The sequence below is a fragment of the Hibiscus syriacus genome, unplaced genomic scaffold, assembly GCF_006381635.1.
Source record: "Hibiscus syriacus cultivar Baekdansim isolate YM2019G1 unplaced genomic scaffold, ASM638163v2 tig00008276_pilon, whole genome shotgun sequence".
Taxonomy (NCBI): domain Eukaryota; kingdom Viridiplantae; phylum Streptophyta; class Magnoliopsida; order Malvales; family Malvaceae; genus Hibiscus; species Hibiscus syriacus.
The window spans coordinates 22321-41880 of NW_024062161.1; the positions used below are offsets into that span (position 1 = coordinate 22321).

The window sequence follows — 19560 nt, forward strand, 5'->3', positions numbered from 1 at the left end:
TCGTTAGTTATAAAGAAAAAAAAATTATCAACGACACAAAATGAAAAAAGAAAAAAACTAAAACCCCTGAACAATTCCAATTACCTTTTGACTATTTTTTCAAAATTAAATAAATATAAATATTGAAAGTATGAAATAATTTTATGTCGACCTTTGAATACAAAACTAGTAGGTTCATTATTGCTTGTAAGCCATCACGACACGAGACACCATCAAACTAATCCAAGAACCGAGGATATGGTTTCCACGTGCCTAACAATCTAGAAAACAAAAAGATAAAATACTTGAAAAGGTCCAAATCTTACTGGATCTTACTCTACAAGGTCCAACATGGTATTGCTGTATTGGTAGATAGGATCGACTTGAATTTTTTTATTTAAATATATCCTAATTTTATAATATAATTGATTTATGCCGTTTTAACTTTATATTAAAAAAAACTCTCCCGATATGACATGGTCACTTTAACATAGGTATAATCATTGATTTTTTTTAATTTAAATAATAATTTTTAAAATTTTATATTTTTTTATTAATAAACTATGAGATAAAGTTTATTTAAAGTGAGATTTTGTTGCACCCATTCTCTTTAAATTGATTATCTAATTTTGTCGATTAAAAAAGATTATCTAATTTTGATGTCGTTCTTTTTTTTGTTCTTTACTTAATTTTTTATTTAGACTTAAATAAATGTCCTTTTATTTTGATTTTTTTTATATACTTAAGGTGTTTCATTTTATTTGTTTTTATGACACAAATTTTTTTAACGAAAACTTGTTTCTTTGTAAAAATAAAATAATCAAACGTAGATCCTTTACCCCAAATTTTTGCTTCAAATTCTCTTTAACTTTAATTAATTTTTTTAATAATTGGTTTTAATAAGAATTTAATTTAAATATTTTTTTTTGTTTAAAATATAATAATTGTTTGATTTGACCTAACAATTAAACATTGGTTTTCCCCCCTTAAATCATGGTTTAAATATTAAAAATTGAATTTATTAAATTATTTGAAATTAAAATTAATTTATAATATATTATATATTAAGGATGAAAATAATATGGTGGTCAAAATAAGAGAAAGGTAATAGTATGATGATCGATGAGTGTAGTTTACCCATTTAATAGAAAGCTCAGTTTTGTTACAAGTAGGATAGATAAAAGGTGTGTAGTTCGCTGCGTGGGAATCCAAAACGTGGGGACTCTGGAGGAATAGAAAAAGAAGAGGGCCGCAGCAATACTTTCTCCGCCGTCTATATTTTTAAAAATGCCACCGTATCTTTACTCATTCACCATCTCCTTCGCCGCCGCTTAAATTTCTGAACCGCCGCGAACCCAACCCTATTTGCCTGAAGGAAATAAATATATTGACGAAAGGAAGAATGGATTCTTTGACCACTCTTTCTCCATGTAAGCCGTCGTCGTTTTTGTCCTCGTCTTCGTCTTCACTCTTCTCCCTTTGCTCTGTTGGCCTCAAAAGCGTCAGTTACAATGGGTCTCGCTCTCGTACTTGCGCTTCCAACAACTTCGTAGGCCAAATTTATTATTATATATAAACTTTGATTTCATTTTTGGCGTCTTTAAGATGCTGAAGTGAGTTTTAGTTTGCTTTAATTTTTTATTTTAGATGCTGGTTTTCCTTTTCTTATTATATAATTCGGCTTTCTTCTCTATTTGGAGTTGAATGTTTGATTTTTATTGGTGTTATTTTTATGTAATGTGCCGCACGTGTGGGTATTTGGTGCAATCGACAGTGCAACGTTTCTTATTTGAGAAAATCGTCACAGTAAACAAAAATGCCTTATAATATACGATTTTAATCAAATTTTTTTTGAATTTACCAAAATGACCAACAAAATCGCAATTCGAAATAAAAATTACAACTCGATCTCCAGAATCGCAAATCAGTTCCCAGAATCGCAACGCGATTATGAAGAATCACAATGCGATAGTACAAATTCGCATTGCGATTTTTCAGAATCGCAACGCGAATATGAAAATCACAACGCGAACATATAAATCGCAACGCGATTCTGATTATCGTAACGAGTATCCGTAAAATTGCAACGCGTATCCGTAAATCGCAACGACAATACGTAAAATCGCAACGCGTATCCGTAAATCGCAACGAGAATACATAAATCGCAACGAGAATACGTAAATCGCAACGAGAATACGTAAATCGCAACGCATATCTGTAAATCGCAACGAGAATACGTAAATCGCAATGCGTATCCGTAAATCGCAACGACAATACGTAAAATCGCAACGCGTATCCGTAAATCGCAACGCGATTTTTAAAGCGCCATTAGAATCGCTACGCGTATTTTATTTTCAAATTCCAAACACGAATATTAATTATCGGAACACTGAACCGTCCACAGTATATCCCGTAATCGCAACTCATAACCTAAAACTTAAAATCACAACTCAGTCTCATCTCCATCTCTCACTCTCTACGGCGAAATATGTCCCCATCTCCGAAGATTTCCGTCCCCATCCCTCACAACCATTCACGGTCAGAAATCCCTCACAATCATTCAGAAATAGAAAATCAACATCCGAGGGTTTGTTTTTTTAATTATTTTTATTTTGAAATTTTTGCATTATTTTAGGTTTTTCATATTGAAATTGATGATAAGTTTACTGGTAATTTCAATAATAGATTAACCATTTCACTTAGATTTCTTATTAAATTCATTCGATTGCTGCCAATACTGCTAAACTGTTTAGTCTTTAACCCTGTGAAGTTAGTATTTGTCTTTGTTTTGTCTTTTGGTTGAAGTAATGCAATCCATTAAAGTTTCAATTTGCAGAAGAAGAATAATTTCTAAACTTAAAATCGCAACATGAAAATGAAAATCGCAACACGAAAATGACTATCGCAACGAGAGAAATGAAAATCGCAACGAGAGAATCGCAACGCGAAATGAAAATCGCAACGAGATAATCGCAACGCGAAACCAAAATCGCATTGCGATTTTTATTTCGTGTTGCGATTCTTTCGTTGCAATAGTCATTTCCGCGTTGCGATAGTCATTCTCTCGTTGCGATTTTTATTTCAACCAAAAGACAAAACAGTGTTGCAAATTTTAGTTTCAAGAATAAACTACTACTCTTTATGTTTATTGTTTTTGATATATCTTCACAGTATAGTTTTTGGTATATCTAACTTGGTATGTTTATTATTTTTGTAGAAATTTGTTTCGGCTTCATTGACATTTAGGAATAAAGTTAGCCTAGCCACTACAATTGCTTCGAAGCTTTCACCTGCACAAATAAAATTGTTTGAGGAAACCTGCTTCTGGCCATGGCTGAGAGTACAACATCCGGGTGGAGATGCTAATTTGACCCATTTGTGGCTTCAGACCATGACTAGCGATCTACCCGACAGTATACAACGTGGTGAGGAAGAGATATGGTTTCATTTTCCACCGGCGTATACTTGTTTTGGGCGGAAGGAGTTATGCTTAATCACTGGTCTACGATTCGGACACGATGATGTAGGCCGGTACACTCGTCATATCACCCGCCCATCATGGTTATCCCGGGTTTTTTCCTGATGAGTCAATAGAGAAGCCGAACTTACACGTCAACGACCTGAAGAAATTGTTTAATAAGAAAGATGGTTTTACTCGGATGAATGGCGTCGATGTTGTCCGAGTATGCCTTATAGTACTTTTGTATGCCGGCTTTTTAGGCTGAGACGCCAGACAATCTATTCCTCAGGAGCTAATATTATTGGTAGAGGACCTAAATGCATGGAATCTGTTTCCGTGGGGTTCGTATATATGAAAAGCTACCTGGACTAAGTTGTCGTCTGCCTTTGATGACCGCAAAAGTTTGCGTGGCGATGGGTCGAAATACACTTTGTCAGGCTTTGTTTGGGCCTTTAAAGTAAGAATTTCTATATAATGTTTTCAAAATTATAATTAATTATTTAACAATTACTAATGTTTGTTATTATATTGTTTGTACATTTGGATATTCGAGGCTTTCCCCAGCATGCGGACATATGCATTAAAAACTTCAAATGATATTCCTAGGGCTATTTCCTGGAAGAAGAAACGTCTATTGGATTGGGAAGACTTAATACCATATGCGACAATAAATAATGTAAGTTAACACAAATACTATCATATATAAACAAGTTATTAATAGTAGACGTTTAACTTTGTTTGAGTTTTTATATTTTTAGGAGGCCAACACTCCATTACAGAGACTGACACCCACGGAGGATGAGCTTGCCACTGATTGGTGGCAAGCTAGTCAGCGTTTTTTTGATGGCACGAATGATGAGCAGCCTCCACTTCCTCCACTTCGAGAGCCATCACCTCACCCAAAGCCATCACCTGATCGACCCGACTATACACCTCTACAACGAGCGCCATCACCTATCCCGTCACATCATCGAGCCTTTTCTCCACCATCACCTCATGATAGGCGACCGGCAAAGATGCCACGACTTCTATCTCCCTGTTCTCCACCTCCACGGGATGAGTCAAGGGAGTTACGTGATGAGGTCAATGCCTTGCGTGAGGAGATCGGTACTCTACGCGATAATGATGGTGCATGGCGTGTGGAGGTGTCTACTTTACGTAGTGAGGTTGTCGCTCTACGTGAGATGGTAGTATCGCTGCAGAATGAGGTTCATACTCTACGCAACGAGGTAAGTTTAAGATTTTTCATATTTAACTTGATGATAAATTTACTCGTAATTTCACTTAGATTGCTTAGTAAATTTATTCGGTTGCTGCCAATACTGCTAAATTGTTTATTCTTTAACACTGTGAAGTTAGTATTTGTCTTTTGTTTTGTCTTTTGGTTGAAGTAAATTTATTCGGTTGCTGCCAATTCTGCTAAACTGTGTATTCTTTAACACTGTGAAGTTAGTATTTGTCTTTGTTTTGTCTTTTGGTTGAAAGTAAATTTGTTCGGTTGCTGCCAATTCTGCTAAACTGTGTATTCTTTAACACTGTGAAGTTAGTATTTGTCTTTGTTTTGTCTTTTGGTTGAAAGTAAATTTGTTCGGTTGCTGCCAATTCTGCTAAACTGTGTATTCTTTAATACTTTGAAGTTAGTATTTTTCTTTGTTTTGTCTTTTGGTTGAAGTAATGCAATCCATTCAAGTTTCAATTTACAGAAGAAGAAATAGTTTACTTTCGCTACACGAAACTTAAAATTGCAACGTGAAAAATGACTATCGCAATACAAAATGAATCGCAACGAGAAATGAAAATCGCAACGAGAGAATCGCAACGCGAAACCAAAATCGCAACGCGAAACTATAATCGCGTTGCGATTTTCATTTCACATTGCGATTCTCTCGTTGCGATAGTCAAATTCGTATTGCGATAGTCATTTTCGCATTGCGATAGTCATTTTCGCGTTGCGATTTTAAGTTTCAGATTCTATTCTTCTTCTGCAAATTGAAACTTGAAAGAATTTCATTACTTCAACCAAAAGACAAATACTAACTTCACAGTGTTAAAAATTTAAGTTTCAAGAATAAACTACTACTCTTTATGTTGTCATTGAACCTGCACTAAACCTATATGTTGTCCTTTTAAATGTTTATATAAGTGCTTACTTCTGGAATGTTATCTGATGCATTTTGTGAACAATGATATAATAATGAATTGGGTGAATACCGTGCAAGTTTGAAATATATTTGTCTTTGTTCTCACTGTTTAATATCATGTATGTTTATTTACTGATTTATGTATTAATTTATTTTTAGCGGTTCGCTAAGGTGGATGCTCTACATCGGGTTTTTCTTGCAAGACGGAGTTCACGCATCAGACGGCGTGCACGTGCCATTACGTCTCCGTTCACCCCAATAGTACGAAGAATCCGTAAGAAAAAGCCCGACTCACCTGTCATCGTTCAAGAGGCCTCCCCTATCGTTCAAGAGGCCCCTATCATCCCTCAAGAGTCCCCTCCCACCGTTCAAGAGGCCACTGTCATCGTTGAAGAGGTCTCTCCCAACATTCTAGAGCCCGATTCACACGGCGTAATATATCGAATTATTGAGAAGCCCCCTCACGTGCCGGACATGATGGATGACTGTTGGCTTTCGTAAAAGTTACCGGCCAGTACCATTCCGGCAGATGAAGTGGAGAGGGAACAACTACCAGAAATAATTCTGGATAATACCCTTTGGGCTAAGACCGCGGTTGATTTTTATCTACATGAGCGGAGCCAAGGGTGTTACGCTGACATATACAAACTCAACGATGATATGTATTTGTTGATTGAACGGTCTTGGTGGGGTGTATTATTAGGGGTTGAAGACAACGACTATTTCGATGGGGGGGGGTAAGTCTTATATTTCTTATATTTCAGTTTGATTAATTTTTTTTTAAAATTTATGTAATTCACTAATATATGTCTTTTTTTATAAAACAGCATATTGATGCATGGGTGACACGTCTTCTAATTGTAAGGAAATTAAAGAAAAATATTAAAAAAAACGTGATATACAATTATGCCGACGTCTTTTCACGTAGTTGACTTGAAGAATCAACGATATGAATCATATGTGTTGGCTAATGGACAAGCTAAACTTTATCCTTCATGGTGGGAGGTCGATAAGGTTAGTATATTTGTTTAAATATTTTAAAGGTGTTCATAAATAAGTGCGCAATTTGAATTATTACATTTCGATGCAGGTGTTTATCCCTGTTTTGGACCGTACTCATTGGCTTCTCGTCGAGCTTCAGCTCCCATCCCTAAAGACAATAGTATATGACAGCATGATAAATTACATATCATTGTCTGATTTGAGAGATATGATTAAGGGATGGAGCTCTCATTTGGCTAAATTCTTGGATGCAATTGATTATTGGACTAAGTCTGGAAACAAGAAGCCAAAGAAGTTCAATATTACAGTTATCAGAGACGAGACCGCGCCACAACAAACGAAGGAAGCCAGAGGGGATTGTGGTCCTCGTATGCATGTGCTTGGAGCGTTTGACGATAGGAAGTACACATTTTCTACCTCCCACCGATAGAGATAGAGGTGCAGTAGGCTTGTGGTTTCGGCATTTTATGGCTAGAGCGATATATGCGAGACACTGCCTACCTGCATCCGCGTTATGAAAGTGTCCATAAACAATTTGTAAGTCAAATGCAAGTGTTGTTAAACATATTTACTCTTTTTGGTTTGAAAATGTTTGGTTAAGTAGCTAAAATTCAATAATTTGCTGTTTGTAGGTTTTAGATGTGTAGAAAGTGTTGTTGATTCAATGTTTGGTTTCTGCAGGTTAATCCTGAAGTGAGCTGCGTGAAATGGATGTATGGGTGCAAAAGTTGATTTCATTATTATTTTTTGATTGTTTAATTGATTTGTAAAAGATGATTTGTAAATGTTGATTTGTTTAATTGATGTGTACATAATATTTGTGCTTGTTTAATTGATTGAAATGTAATAGTTGATTTGTTGATTTCAATCTGCATTATGTTGAATGCAAAACAGACTATCGCAACGCGTAAATGACTATCGCAACGAGAGAATCGCAATGCGAAATGAAAATCGCAACGAGTGAATCGCAATGCGAAAATGAAAATCGCAACGCGAAACTAATTTCGCGTTGCGATTTTCATTTTCGCATTGCGATTCACTCGTTGCGATTTTCATTTCACATTGCGATTTTCATTTCGCATTGCGATTTTCATTTCGCATTGTGATTCTCTCGTTGCGATAGTCATTTCCGCGTTCCGCATTGCGATAGTCTTGTGATTTTCATTTTCGCATTGCGATTCACTCGTTGCGATTTTCATTTCGCATTGCGATTTTCATTTCGCATTGCGATTCTCTCGTTGCGATAGTCATTTCCGTGTTGCGATAGTCTATTCCGCATTGCGATAGTCATTTCCGTGTTGCGATAGTCATATTCGCGTTGTGATTTCCGCGTTACGATAGTCAAATGAATGTCTAATAAGTGATAACAACTGAACTTATCATAGCAATGTTCAAACTCAAGTTACTAATACATGCCTAACTGAAAATGTTAAAAGTTCACACATAATATACACATAATACAACGTTTGCATTTAAAAATCACCTAAGTTAACAGTCCCAAAAGGTGAAGCCGGTTGTGATTGGGATTTTGATGAGGATCCATATTTTAGTAGAGGAAAAGATGATTGTGATGGCACTGGTGATCCACATGTCAACCTTGTATGACCACTTTCCTTGCACCGACTACATGTCGATCTCTTCTTCTCTTCACCCTTAGACGGTATACGATCGTGACTTTTTGGTCGGCCAGGTAGCCTTCTGTCCATGGCTGGTAGCAAAACTGTTTGTAAGTCATCTGGTATGTCCCACTCAGAAGGATGTGGAATAGGGTAGTTAATCTCGCCATAAGTCTGTCGATATACTTCTGTAGTGAAGCAATCCATAGCGTATGCACTTGAATCATCTTGGTTTAGATGAAGAGAAACTTTTATAACATGGCCACACGGATAACCAGATGTTTGCCATTTCATACAACTACACGTCTTTGCATTTAGATCGACAAGCCCATTTAAGTTATTATCCAGTACTTCAAACAAAGTGTTTGAACATGGTTCAACTCTCCATGACGTTGACTTCACAACACGTTTCGTTATCTTTTTTTCTGTCCATGGTGTAACACGATGTTCCAATGTTCCTATAAATTTAAATAAATAATACTTAGTAAAATATATGATAAGTTACGAATTTAAAGAAATAATACATGCATGGTTTCTTTTTCTTGTAGTACCACTGTTGAATAGAGGCTCGAAAAAACTCCATTAACATAGTAATGGGTAATTTCCGGGAATGACAACTTAGAGCGTTGATTGATTCTGCATTATTAGACGTTATGAAACCATATCTTACTCCAAGTTGATGTACTCTTGACCATCTTTCAAACCCGACATCTTCTAGTGTTTGAGCACACTGAGGCAAAACACGTCTTAAACAGTTTATATGCTTATTAAAATCCACTTCCCGATAAGCTTTTACAACCTTCCAGTATGTCCATTTTGTGATTTTTTATACTAGCAGACCTTGATTTTAGATTTCTATACAAATGAACACAACAAAGTCCATGAAAAGCATCTGGGAAACACCTTCTAACATCGTTGTCAATTGAGTTTGCCCTATCAGATATGATTGTCAGATTGCTAATAGGACCTATGTAATCCCTAAGATGCCCCATAAACCATGTCCATGAATCAGAGGTTTCAGATTTGCCAACCCCGTAAGCTATTGGCAGTATCCCATTGTTAGCATCCATGGCTACTGCTATAATAACTGGGCGTATGCAATTAATAAACGAACGAATCTACAAAATCATATACACAAGAAATATAATCATTTAAATGTGAAATGCATGTAACTAACAAAAATGAGTCAACAAAATTATATTGATTTACTAACCGTAGCACCAATGGCGATAAACAGCAACTCAAAGCGTCCATCTCTATCTGTTTTGATATGAGTTACCGACCCAGGATTTTTCAGCTTTAAATTGTGACAATAAGCCGGCAGTTGGGCAAACGATGCTTCTGGCGACCCCCTCAACAATTCCAAGGCATAACATTTGGCTCTCCAAGCTTGAGAATATGAGATACTAATCTTGAACCGAGCATTCATGTCAGTCATAATTTCATGTCCCCGATATACCCTACCATTAAAAACATTAACTCAGCCAGAAAACCACCTAACACCTTTTTGTTTTCCTGTCTATTGTGAGGAAAAACTTGGGTTCTTGAACATGTATGTTTATCAATAAAATTCCTAACTTGAAACATTTCGCAATCTTTTATCCTCTTTGCAATCATACGCCACATACAGTTTTTGTCAATCATACACCTTGTTTCGAAACGATATTTGTTTGATTTGTTAACTTTTAATTGATAGCCATCTTCCACACATTTCATATACAAAGCTATCTTCAAGTCTTCATTTGTATCAAAACAATCATCTTTCTTGATACGAATAATTTTTGTGTAATAATCAACTGCTATCTTTACCAACTCTTCTTTCGGTATCTGAAGTAATTCTAGCATATTCCAGTTATACTCCCGTGGCATTTTCTTCGTGGACTTTTCTTTGGGGATTTCTTCTTCTTCTTTTTCTTCTTTAGTGTTATATGAATTACAGAATGGATGTTCAACATGTTCATTTACAGTCGTAACTTCCTCCTCATTATCATCAACAACATCTTCCTCGGCAACGGCTGTTTCATCATCAAAATTCAGGTATTGACCAATATCAAAATCATTACACGCAGGGTCTGTTTCTTCTTCTGAAAAATCATCAAAATCCGAGTATTGACCAAGATCAAAGTCCAGGTATTGACTAAGATCAAATTTCGAATACTGACTAGTACTCACAATTTTTTCTGTTGGCTCATCATCGTCTAACTGGTCAATACGAAAACCGGAATTTAGTGCTGAGAGTTGATTGGATTTGGATTAGGGAAAGGTTGTGGGTTTTGAGATTGTGTTTGGTATTGGAAATGTGGTGAAACAATATTTGCTTGGTGATGAAATTGTGGTGAAACCATTAAATTTTGAGCACCATAAACTGGGGTTGAAAAACTTAGTTGATTACTACCCGCTACTAACCCAACTTCACTACTTCTAGGTTCAACAACATACAATATAACATCATCTTGCGAAACACTAATGTAAGCAATGAATCGTTCAACATCTTCATTGTCGGTTAACAAATAAACTTTACATTTTCTCTGATAAGATAGCCTAAATCCACTTAAGGGCTCTAAATTCAATTTATTTGTAACACGTAACATTAGAGTTTCATAAGTTAACTTTTTTAATGAAAGTTTTAGTTGAAGATTCATGGGTAAAGGCATATATTGTAAAACACCATGAACATTCTCCCATGACCCTCCAAAACACAAATCTATCCAAACATGATCAACATTAGATGATTTCATTATTGTAAATTAATTTACTAAACAAACGTGCTGCGAAACTAAAACCTGTTGCCGGATGGGGAAGGATGTCGTTGGATATAGGAACGAATGTCGCCGGAGAGAGTGATATATGGAGATGGAATGAGTTGCGATTTAGGGATTTAGGTTATAAGTTGCTGCTGCTGCGTAGTTATATACCCAAAACATTTTTGTTGCGAAATTAAAACCTGTTGCGAATTCAGAAATCGAGTTGCGAATTTGAAATTCAGTATTGCGATAGTCAGAATCTCGTTGCGATTTATGTAATCGATGCGATAGTCAGAATCGCGTTGCGAATCTGGAAACTGATTTGCGATACTGGAGATCGCGTTGCGAATTATCGATCGCGTTGCGATTTACGGATACGCGTTGCGATTTTACGTATTGTCGTTACGATTTACGGATACGCATTGCGATTTACGTATTCTCGTTGCGATTTACAGATACGCGTTGCGATTTACGTATTCTCGTTGCGATTTACGGATACGCGTTGCGATTTTACGTATTGTCGTTGCGATTTACGGATATGCGTTGCGATTTTACGCATACTCGTTGCGATAGTCAGAATCGCGTTGCGATTTATATGTTCGCATTGCGATTTTCATATTCACGTTGCGATTCTGGAAAATCGCAATGCGAATTTGTACTATCGCATTGCGATTCTTCATAATCGTGTTGCGATTCTGGGAACTGATTTGCGATTCTGAAGATCGCGTTGCGATTTTTATTTCGCATTGCGATTTTGTTGGTCATTTTGACAAATCCAAAAAAAATTTAATTAAAATCGTATATTATAAGGTATTTTTGGTCACTAACACGATATTCTCTTCTTATTTTCCTTGAAAAATTTGGCTTCGTTTTGATTCGTCCACTACTATTTTCCAGTAAAAGAAAGTTTTCTCAACAAAAGGCAAGTTTTGCCTTTTTGGGTGACTGGGAAAGGGCCTATTTAGTTTCTTGAGCAGTGTTAATGTTCTACTGATATGGGTGCTTTTCTTTTTATGGTTGAAAAATACTAGAAATGTGACATGGATCAACCAGTGAATATTGGGAATGGGAAGCCAGTGATTCCTATCCTTAATGAAAGGACACTGCCCAAGTTTTTGGATTCGGCTCGATTGGAGACAACTGTTAACAGAAATAGTGCTAAGATCAAACTGTTTTCTGGGACTGCCAATCCTGCACTTTCTCAGGTCATTTCGTTACATCTTGATCACTTAATGCTTTCTTTGGTAGAGATTTGTTTTAGGTGTTACTTTCAATTTTTTTGTGCTTGAAAGGTGTTACTTTCAATTACCATGTGGAAATGATAAGATTGCTAGGCTGATTGCCCGTCATCTCTAACGACCCATTCTATTTGAACCAGTCAATATGCTGTACATAATATGCCTGCTTGAATGGCATTCCCCCAATTTGTCGATATAAACAGTCTATTTTACAAATTCATTTTTACAGCTGTTGTACCTTATCAAGCTTCATGCACTTTTAATGCTTTAAGGATTAGGATTACTTGCCGTATCGTATCTGAACTTATGCAAGCATACTTTCTTATTTCTTGAAACTTGTGTTTGCCTGCTCTATTATTGCAGGAAATTGCATGGTACATGGGCCTGGAGCTGGGGAAGATCAACATTAAGCGATTTGCTGATGGGGAAATTTATGTTCAGCTGCAAGAGAGTGTTAGAGGATGTGATGTATATTTAGTGCAACCAACATGCCCTCCTGCAAATGAGAATCTGATGGAGCTTCTCGTAATGGTAGATGCTTGCCGGAGAGCGTCGGCCAAAAATATCACTGTGGTGATTCCTTATTTTGGTTATGCCCGAGCTGATAGAAAGGTAAGTTAACATGTGACTATTTTGTAATAAACTGCAGGAGATGAAATTTGTAGTATCAACTAAGATACCAGCTGCAAATTAAATTGATTAAAAATCTGACCACCCGAAGTAGCCTAGTCCGATAACATTGTATTATTCTTTTTTATCATAATCAGAACAAATTGTGCTATATTGTGTTAGACTTATGTTGATTCAATCAATGTCCTTGCTTTGCAGTTTTCAGCCCATAAGCTATAACTTCAAGCGTTTGAATCATATTGTATTTTTATGATACTAAATTATATTTTGTCTGTAATCATGTTTTCAGACCCAAGGGCGAGAATCAATAGCAGCCAAACTTGTTGCAAATCTTATCACTGAAGCTGGTGCAAATCGTGTTCTTTCTTGTGACCTTCATTCTGGGCAGTCCATGGGCTACTTTGATATTCCAGTGGACCATGTCTACTGCCAGGTATTCAACTATAGAACTTCAACCTTATGGTTGTTTACTGTCGATGGCTAAGCAATTACTAATTTGTATATCCTTTTACTGTCTGGACTGTAGCCTGTGATTCTTGATTATCTTGCCAGCAAGAGAATTTGTTCCACTGACTTGGTAGTGGTTTCACCTGATGTTGGAGGAGTAGCAAGAGCACGTGCTTTTGCCAAAAAACTGTCAGATGCACCTCTAGCCATTGTGGATAAAAGGAGACATGGACACAACGTTGCAGAGGTAATGCGTTCTCCATTTCCCTGCTCTCATTATCTTTTTTTTTTCTTTTCAAATTGATTGTGCAATTATATCTATTGTTATTGATATCAACATTGCAGACCTGGCAGTAGGCTGATGTCTGCTGCCAATAGGTCTTCTAAATCCTCAGTTTCTATTGTATTTCTTGCGTTGCTTCTATGGCTATTACATTATTATTGTCTTCGAGTCCATGACTACTACTACTTTGCAGGTAATGAACCTTATTGGTGATGTAAAGGGAAAAGTTGCTGTTATGGTGGATGATATGATTGACACTGCTGGTGAGTGAAAGCAATGTGCTAAGAGCATAAACATGAACCTCTTTTGAATCACAAATACACATTAGTTTTGCTTATCATGATGTATACAATGGTTAAATGGTGGCAAAAAATTTCATATTGATTACATCTTTTCTGCAAAATTCTATTGCCCCCATCTTTTGGAAATGATAGTTTTATTTTTGTTTTAATTTGCTACCTTGAAAGTGGTCCTTTTTTACCATTGGCTGTGTTATAAATTCTGTTTATGTTATCTGACAAAACTTACTGTGTGTGCTAGGAACGATCGCAAAGGGTGCAGAACTGCTACACCAAGAGGGGGCAAGGGAAGTTTATGCATGCTGTACTCATGCAGTTTTCAGGTCTAAAATTAATTGTCTGAACCATGTTAAAAGTGTCATATGTATCAACCTTTTCATCGATGTCATTTTGCTAATATGTGTATTGCTTTACATGGCAGCCCTCCTGCAAGAGAGAGGCTATCAAGTGGCATTTTCCAAGAAGTGATAATTACAAATACACTTCCAGTGGCAGAGAACTACTTCCCTCAGCTGACGGTTCTTTCCGTGGCTAATCTGTTGGGTGAAACCATTTGGCGTGTGCACGGTGATTGTTCCGTGAGTAGTATTTTTCAGTGAAATCGTATAGGAAAGGAATTACCCAAAGGTGTTTTGTTCTTCAGACCTTTGCTTGATGCCTTGGCTCCAGTGGTAAAACTGGATAATGGACCACAGATAGGAGTAGGTTTTAAATCGAAATCCGGTTTTTAGTCCAAATGGGATGGGGAATCATCACAATCGGTCCTATATCTCATTGATTCTTGCTCTCTGCATGTGCATTGCATAACTTAAGTCTCATAGTTTTCTTTTGCCTAAATTATCTTCCTTTTTCATTTTTCATTACCTTGTACTGGTTGGATGTTCTGTACTAAAACATCAACATAACCTGGTGCATAAAAGCTCCATCATTTCTCTCTGTAAAGGTTCAAATCTTTCTGATACAGTTTTTCTTTTGTAGCCAATGCTATTTGTTTTGTTGTCAATGAAGTACAAACCAATGTTCAGACAACATCAAAGTGTATTCTTCTATTTCTTACATGCTCGTGCTTTTGAACAGAGCCAGATTATATATGTACGTAAGTGAAACACCTTCCATTAAATGTGATTGAATGACCTTTTTTAAGAACATTTTTGCATTCTGTGATTGTAAATAATCGTATTTCCTTCAACAATAATCGGGTATACTTAGCATTTTCCTTTCTGTTTCTTACGTTTTACGAATATTGATCCTGGAAGTTTGGGGTTTTCAATCAGTTGGTTAGATTAACCGATCGAACCGAAATACTTAAAATTCATTAATAGTTTTTTTCTTCCTTTTAACGGTTAATCAAACAGAAGTTTTCAATAAATTTTAAGGAGAGTAAAGTTTGGTTAAATGAATTAACTGAAATTTATAAATAATATATGTTATATATTAAATATTTAATTCGACCAGTTAATTCGGACAATGAGCACCTTTGTGCTTTAACAAAAAATTGAATGCCACGATGCTTCAATCAACAACCAGCACCATTATGCACCAATCCATCAAGGAGTACCATTGTACATTTATACATAAATTATCATTAAAATCAACTAAAAACATACACCTCTGTGTTCTAATACCAAGTGTCACAGACATAACATCTCGACCCTTTCGTTATGCCGTGCAACACTTAAATGGAACACACACCTCAATAATCTATGCCTATGACTAAAACTCATCATAAAACTTTGCCATACTTAACAAGAGTCATTCCTTCTGTTCATCAGCTAATCTCATAACAACCTACCTAAATAGATAAGTCAAACATTAGTTCACAAGCCACAATATAATTGTAAAGCCATAACTATTCTTGGAAGGGAGATCTCATAGGGTATAACTAATGCTAGAGTGCAATCTCTTTCTTTAACCAAGAGCACGATATGGGATCCATAGACCCCAAACAATTCTTAGGTATTTTTCCTAGAGAGACTTGGTTCTAATGCCCACACACCTAGGCCTCTCGTGAGCATAGAAAAAGGTCACTTACACTATGGTAGCTCCACATGCTAGCTCAGGGGATGGTAGAGACCCAACACCAGATCGCTTCCCCTAAAGGGCTAAAGAAACTTATTAGTTATGACACCAATAGACGTTTAAACGCCCCAAATAAAGTCACTACCTTGACTGGCCCTCCATCGCCATTATTCAAGCTTTTCCTTGACTCACGATCGCACCTACTCGATCCACCGTCAGGTTATTATCAGGGCAATCTATTGCTACGGGTTGTTTGCTCTGCCCACCACTTAAGTGGTTTTTGTTTCATCCATCTATTGTTGTATGGCATTGCAATCTATGGTTTCTGCCATTGTTTTTTTTCTACCCAACTTGAAAATTTGTCCGAAATTTAGACTCTGATGTCAATTTATGATGAATCTTCAAGAATTTTTAAAAATGAAATTTGAGAGAAGAGATAAACGAAAGATTTCATAAGAGAAACCTTCATTTAATTTTTAGATAAATCCTTTTCCTTTCCAGTACACGTTTTATCTGATAACATTGTACCAAATCTGGTTGGGCTTGACTCCAAATTCGTTCAATTGGTCCACCAGATAAGTGTTTGGACTCCTCATTAAAATTCTCGTGCCTCTTTTCCTTTTTTTATTTCTAATCGAAATCCGTAACCCTTCTGTCAGTTTTCCCAGTTCTCCTTCGTCTTCTCCGACAATCCCTTTATCTTTGTCATTCGTGAGAAGATCTCAAATTTTATCATACTGTAGTTGGTGATAATAAGATCTCAAACTTTATCAAAGTGTAGTTGGTGCATTACAATGTCACAATTACAACGCCTGATATTTCTTACTCTGTAAATAAGGTCTCTCAGTTTATGCACGAACTAAAAGTTCATCATTGGCAAGTAGTAAAACGAACCATTCATCATCTCAAAGGAACAATTCACCATGGTCTTTTTACTTGGCCATCTTGTAACTTACAGATAGATAATTGTTTTCTCCGATGCTAGTTGGGCTGATAATCCAGATGATAGGCATTCTACACATGGTTATACAGTTTTCTTTGGTGATAATCTCATTAATTGGTCGTCTTCCAAACAGCGAGTAGTTGCCTGTTCAAGAACCGACGCCGAAAATTGAGTCTTAACTGCTGATTTCTCAAATGAACTGAAGAAAACTTGTTGATTAGATGCAAAAGCCCAAACCAGCTTTATCCTCCCCTTCATGGTCTTTAGTGACTATCCACTTCCTGCAAGAATGTTGATACCCTGCTTGAAATGCTCTAATTTTTCATTAAGGCTAGCCTGTTCTTTAATTTGAAATAATTGCAAACCTTGTAATAGGGAAATCATTTAAAAAAGTTTTAATCCACGTTAAAAATACCTTTTAAAGTTACACGCCACGTGAATTTACTTGCGAAAAATATTTATTTTAGTTTACATGGTTATCTTCAAGCTCATATAGGTAAATCATCGAAGAATGCTTCTCAGTTCTCATATGGCAGCTTCATCAAGAACAGATTCTCCAAGAACTTGTAGATAATTTCCAGTAACTACTCCAGGGAACAATATCAACAAATTATTACGTTTTTACTGAAATTCTCGATCAATATAACTAGATTTTCTTTGTTTTCTTCCTTGTACCGTCTGTTGTTGACTGAGAATTGGTCACTTTATTCAGAGTCTGTCTTTATTCAAGTATTTAACATGGACAAAAAAGTGATAAACTTAACTAGAGCTTCATTTTATTTATCATAAATTTCAAGTTTGCTGGTCAACTTCAATCTCCGGAACTCCTCAACTGGTATAGTCCTATACAGTGCTTTGTTCGTCTCAACTATATCTTGCAAAGGATCGATCTGAGTTCCCATTTTTTGATTGTGAAATGATGCGATCGACTGCCTCTCTTTCTCCGGATTAACGACAGCTCTATGTACTACACTTTTGTATTCTCCATTGCTCATAAACTGCATTTACATAACATCTTGACTTAGAGGCACATTAAGTCCAAGTCTATGTAGCTTGAAATAATTGTTATATTACCTCAAGTATGTCTCCGATATTGATGATGAATGCGCCTGGGATGGGTTTAACAGGTACCCATTTCTGGTTTCTCTTGAGTTGTAATCCTTCAACTTCTTTCACTTGAACCTAGAGTGTTAAGGTTGTAGCATCAGAGTGTGGAGATGCACTAAGAACTTTGCTTGCCTGTGCACAGGGTGGATAATAGTTCATTTTTATTCCTTGTTCTTCGTCCTCAAAAAGGCTTAAAAGCATCTCAGGATCTGTCCCCAGGTTTTTGGCAAGAATCTTCATGAGTTGAATCATAACATTATGCAACTCCATTGAGTACTTCTCCAAAGTTGGCCTGAAAACAGCTCAAGTTACAGTCACAGACACCCGATTACGGTCATGAAGTTGACGGATCATTATTGATTTTACCTGAATGAAGGGGGATTGGTGGGCCATAATCTCTTATTTCTTAAGGGCACAGGCAGGCCAAAAAGGAAGAGCATGTCTCCCCAGTCAAGCTTCTGTTCTTCTGATACAATAAAGGCTTGGCCATAGCCTTATCTGTGCACAAGCCATCTGATACCTTATTATGGTTATGAAGTTGAAGGATCATTATTGATTTTACTTGAATAAAGAACGATTGGTCGGCCAGAATCTCATATTTCTTAAGGACACAGGCAGGGGGAAAAGGAAGAGCATGTCGTTCCAATCATGCTTCTGGTCTTCTGATAAAGACTTGGCCATAGCCTTCGATGTGATTCGGTAACAGTGCACAAGTCATCTTCCCCTCCAATGGCAAGTTGAAGAACTCTTGTGCGTCGGTCTTCATTTTCTCAATCACTTCATTTGCTATCCCATGATTGATGAACTGTTTCACCCATCAAATAAAACTGAACTACTAAATCCATTTAGTAAAAAAAAAAGTTACTGTGTATTAATGACTGTTGTGATTAGATTATGTACCTGGAAGAAACCCCAGTGTTTGCAAGCGATATGGAGTTTTTTCTGTTCATCTTCATGGTCTAGCTTGCTCATGTCAATTACAGGAATCAGCAGGGATTCATCTGTGGAAACCACATCGGTTTCAACCTCTGGTCTGATGCATCTGGATGGGATGTTCTTGAGGTTCTTGGATGCAAGAGATTGAGCATTCTCAACAGGTAAATAATCAATTTGTTCAAGTTGAACTGTGTTCTGCACCTTTACTTCCATTGCTGTAAAGCTATCTCAAGTTCTGATCTGAGAAAATTTTGGTTTCTCTTTATAGAATTATCACGTTAATGCGTTAGATAATTTCTTAGAGCGTCATTTGATTCTTGTTTATCATTTCTAATTGTTAAAATACAAACGCTACCAAATCATTTTGTCCTTTTATATGAATTATTGAAAACTATATCTTTATTATTATTATTATTCTCAAATCTTCTCGACATCAAATCTTTGGAAATCTGTAATGGAGAGTCACAAGCACTGAGTAAGAACTATTAATGCACTTTTTTTTACATGAAACTGTTTCTTTGAGCAGTGTTTTGTTTGTCATAACAATATCTGGCAATGGATTAATCTGAGTACCCTTTTTTGGATTGTGAAATGCTGCAATCGGCAGCTGTTCTTTTACCTGATTAAACACAGCTTTATGTTGCATGATTTTACTTTCTCCATTGCCCATAATCTGCATTTATAACCAGGGTTTTAAATGGCATTCGCGGTCACGT

The 19560-nt window shown here is 36.4% G+C and overlaps 1 protein-coding gene and 1 pseudogene across 1 annotated transcript; one reads left to right on the forward strand and one right to left on the reverse strand.

Moving 5' to 3' along the window:
* The first annotated feature begins 1352 nt into the window (after positions 1–1352).
* LOC120202182 (ribose-phosphate pyrophosphokinase 1-like) lies at positions 1353–14669 on the forward strand. The gene is made up of 9 exons (XM_039202654.1): positions 1353–1528; positions 11974–12147; positions 12544–12792; positions 13100–13243; positions 13337–13504; positions 13734–13803; positions 14081–14162; positions 14261–14452; positions 14506–14669. The coding sequence occupies exons 1-8, from the start codon at positions 1382–1384 to the stop codon at positions 14436–14438; spliced, it is 1212 nt and encodes a 403-aa protein (XP_039058585.1). The 5' UTR covers positions 1353–1381; the 3' UTR covers positions 14439–14452; positions 14506–14669.
* A 2884-nt stretch (positions 14670–17553) lies between these two features.
* Positions 17554–19136, reverse strand: LOC120202184 (annotated as a pseudogene).
* Between the last annotated feature and the right edge of the window lie 424 nt (positions 19137–19560).

What these genes read in the sequence shown, in the direction of transcription:
- LOC120202182 (XM_039202654.1), top strand. Translation starts at nt 1,382, where the DNA reads ATGGATTCTTTGACCACTCTTTCTCCATGTAAGCCGTCGTCGTTTTTG. An exon ending in ATGCCCGAGCTGATAGAAAG is followed by an intron (nt 12,793 to 13,099) that starts GTAAGTTAACAT and finishes TCATGTTTTCAG; the next exon opens with ACCCAAGGGCGAGAATCAAT. An exon ending in TGATATGATTGACACTGCTG is followed by an intron (nt 13,804 to 14,080) that starts GTGAGTGAAAGC and finishes TGTGTGTGCTAG; the next exon opens with GAACGATCGCAAAGGGTGCA.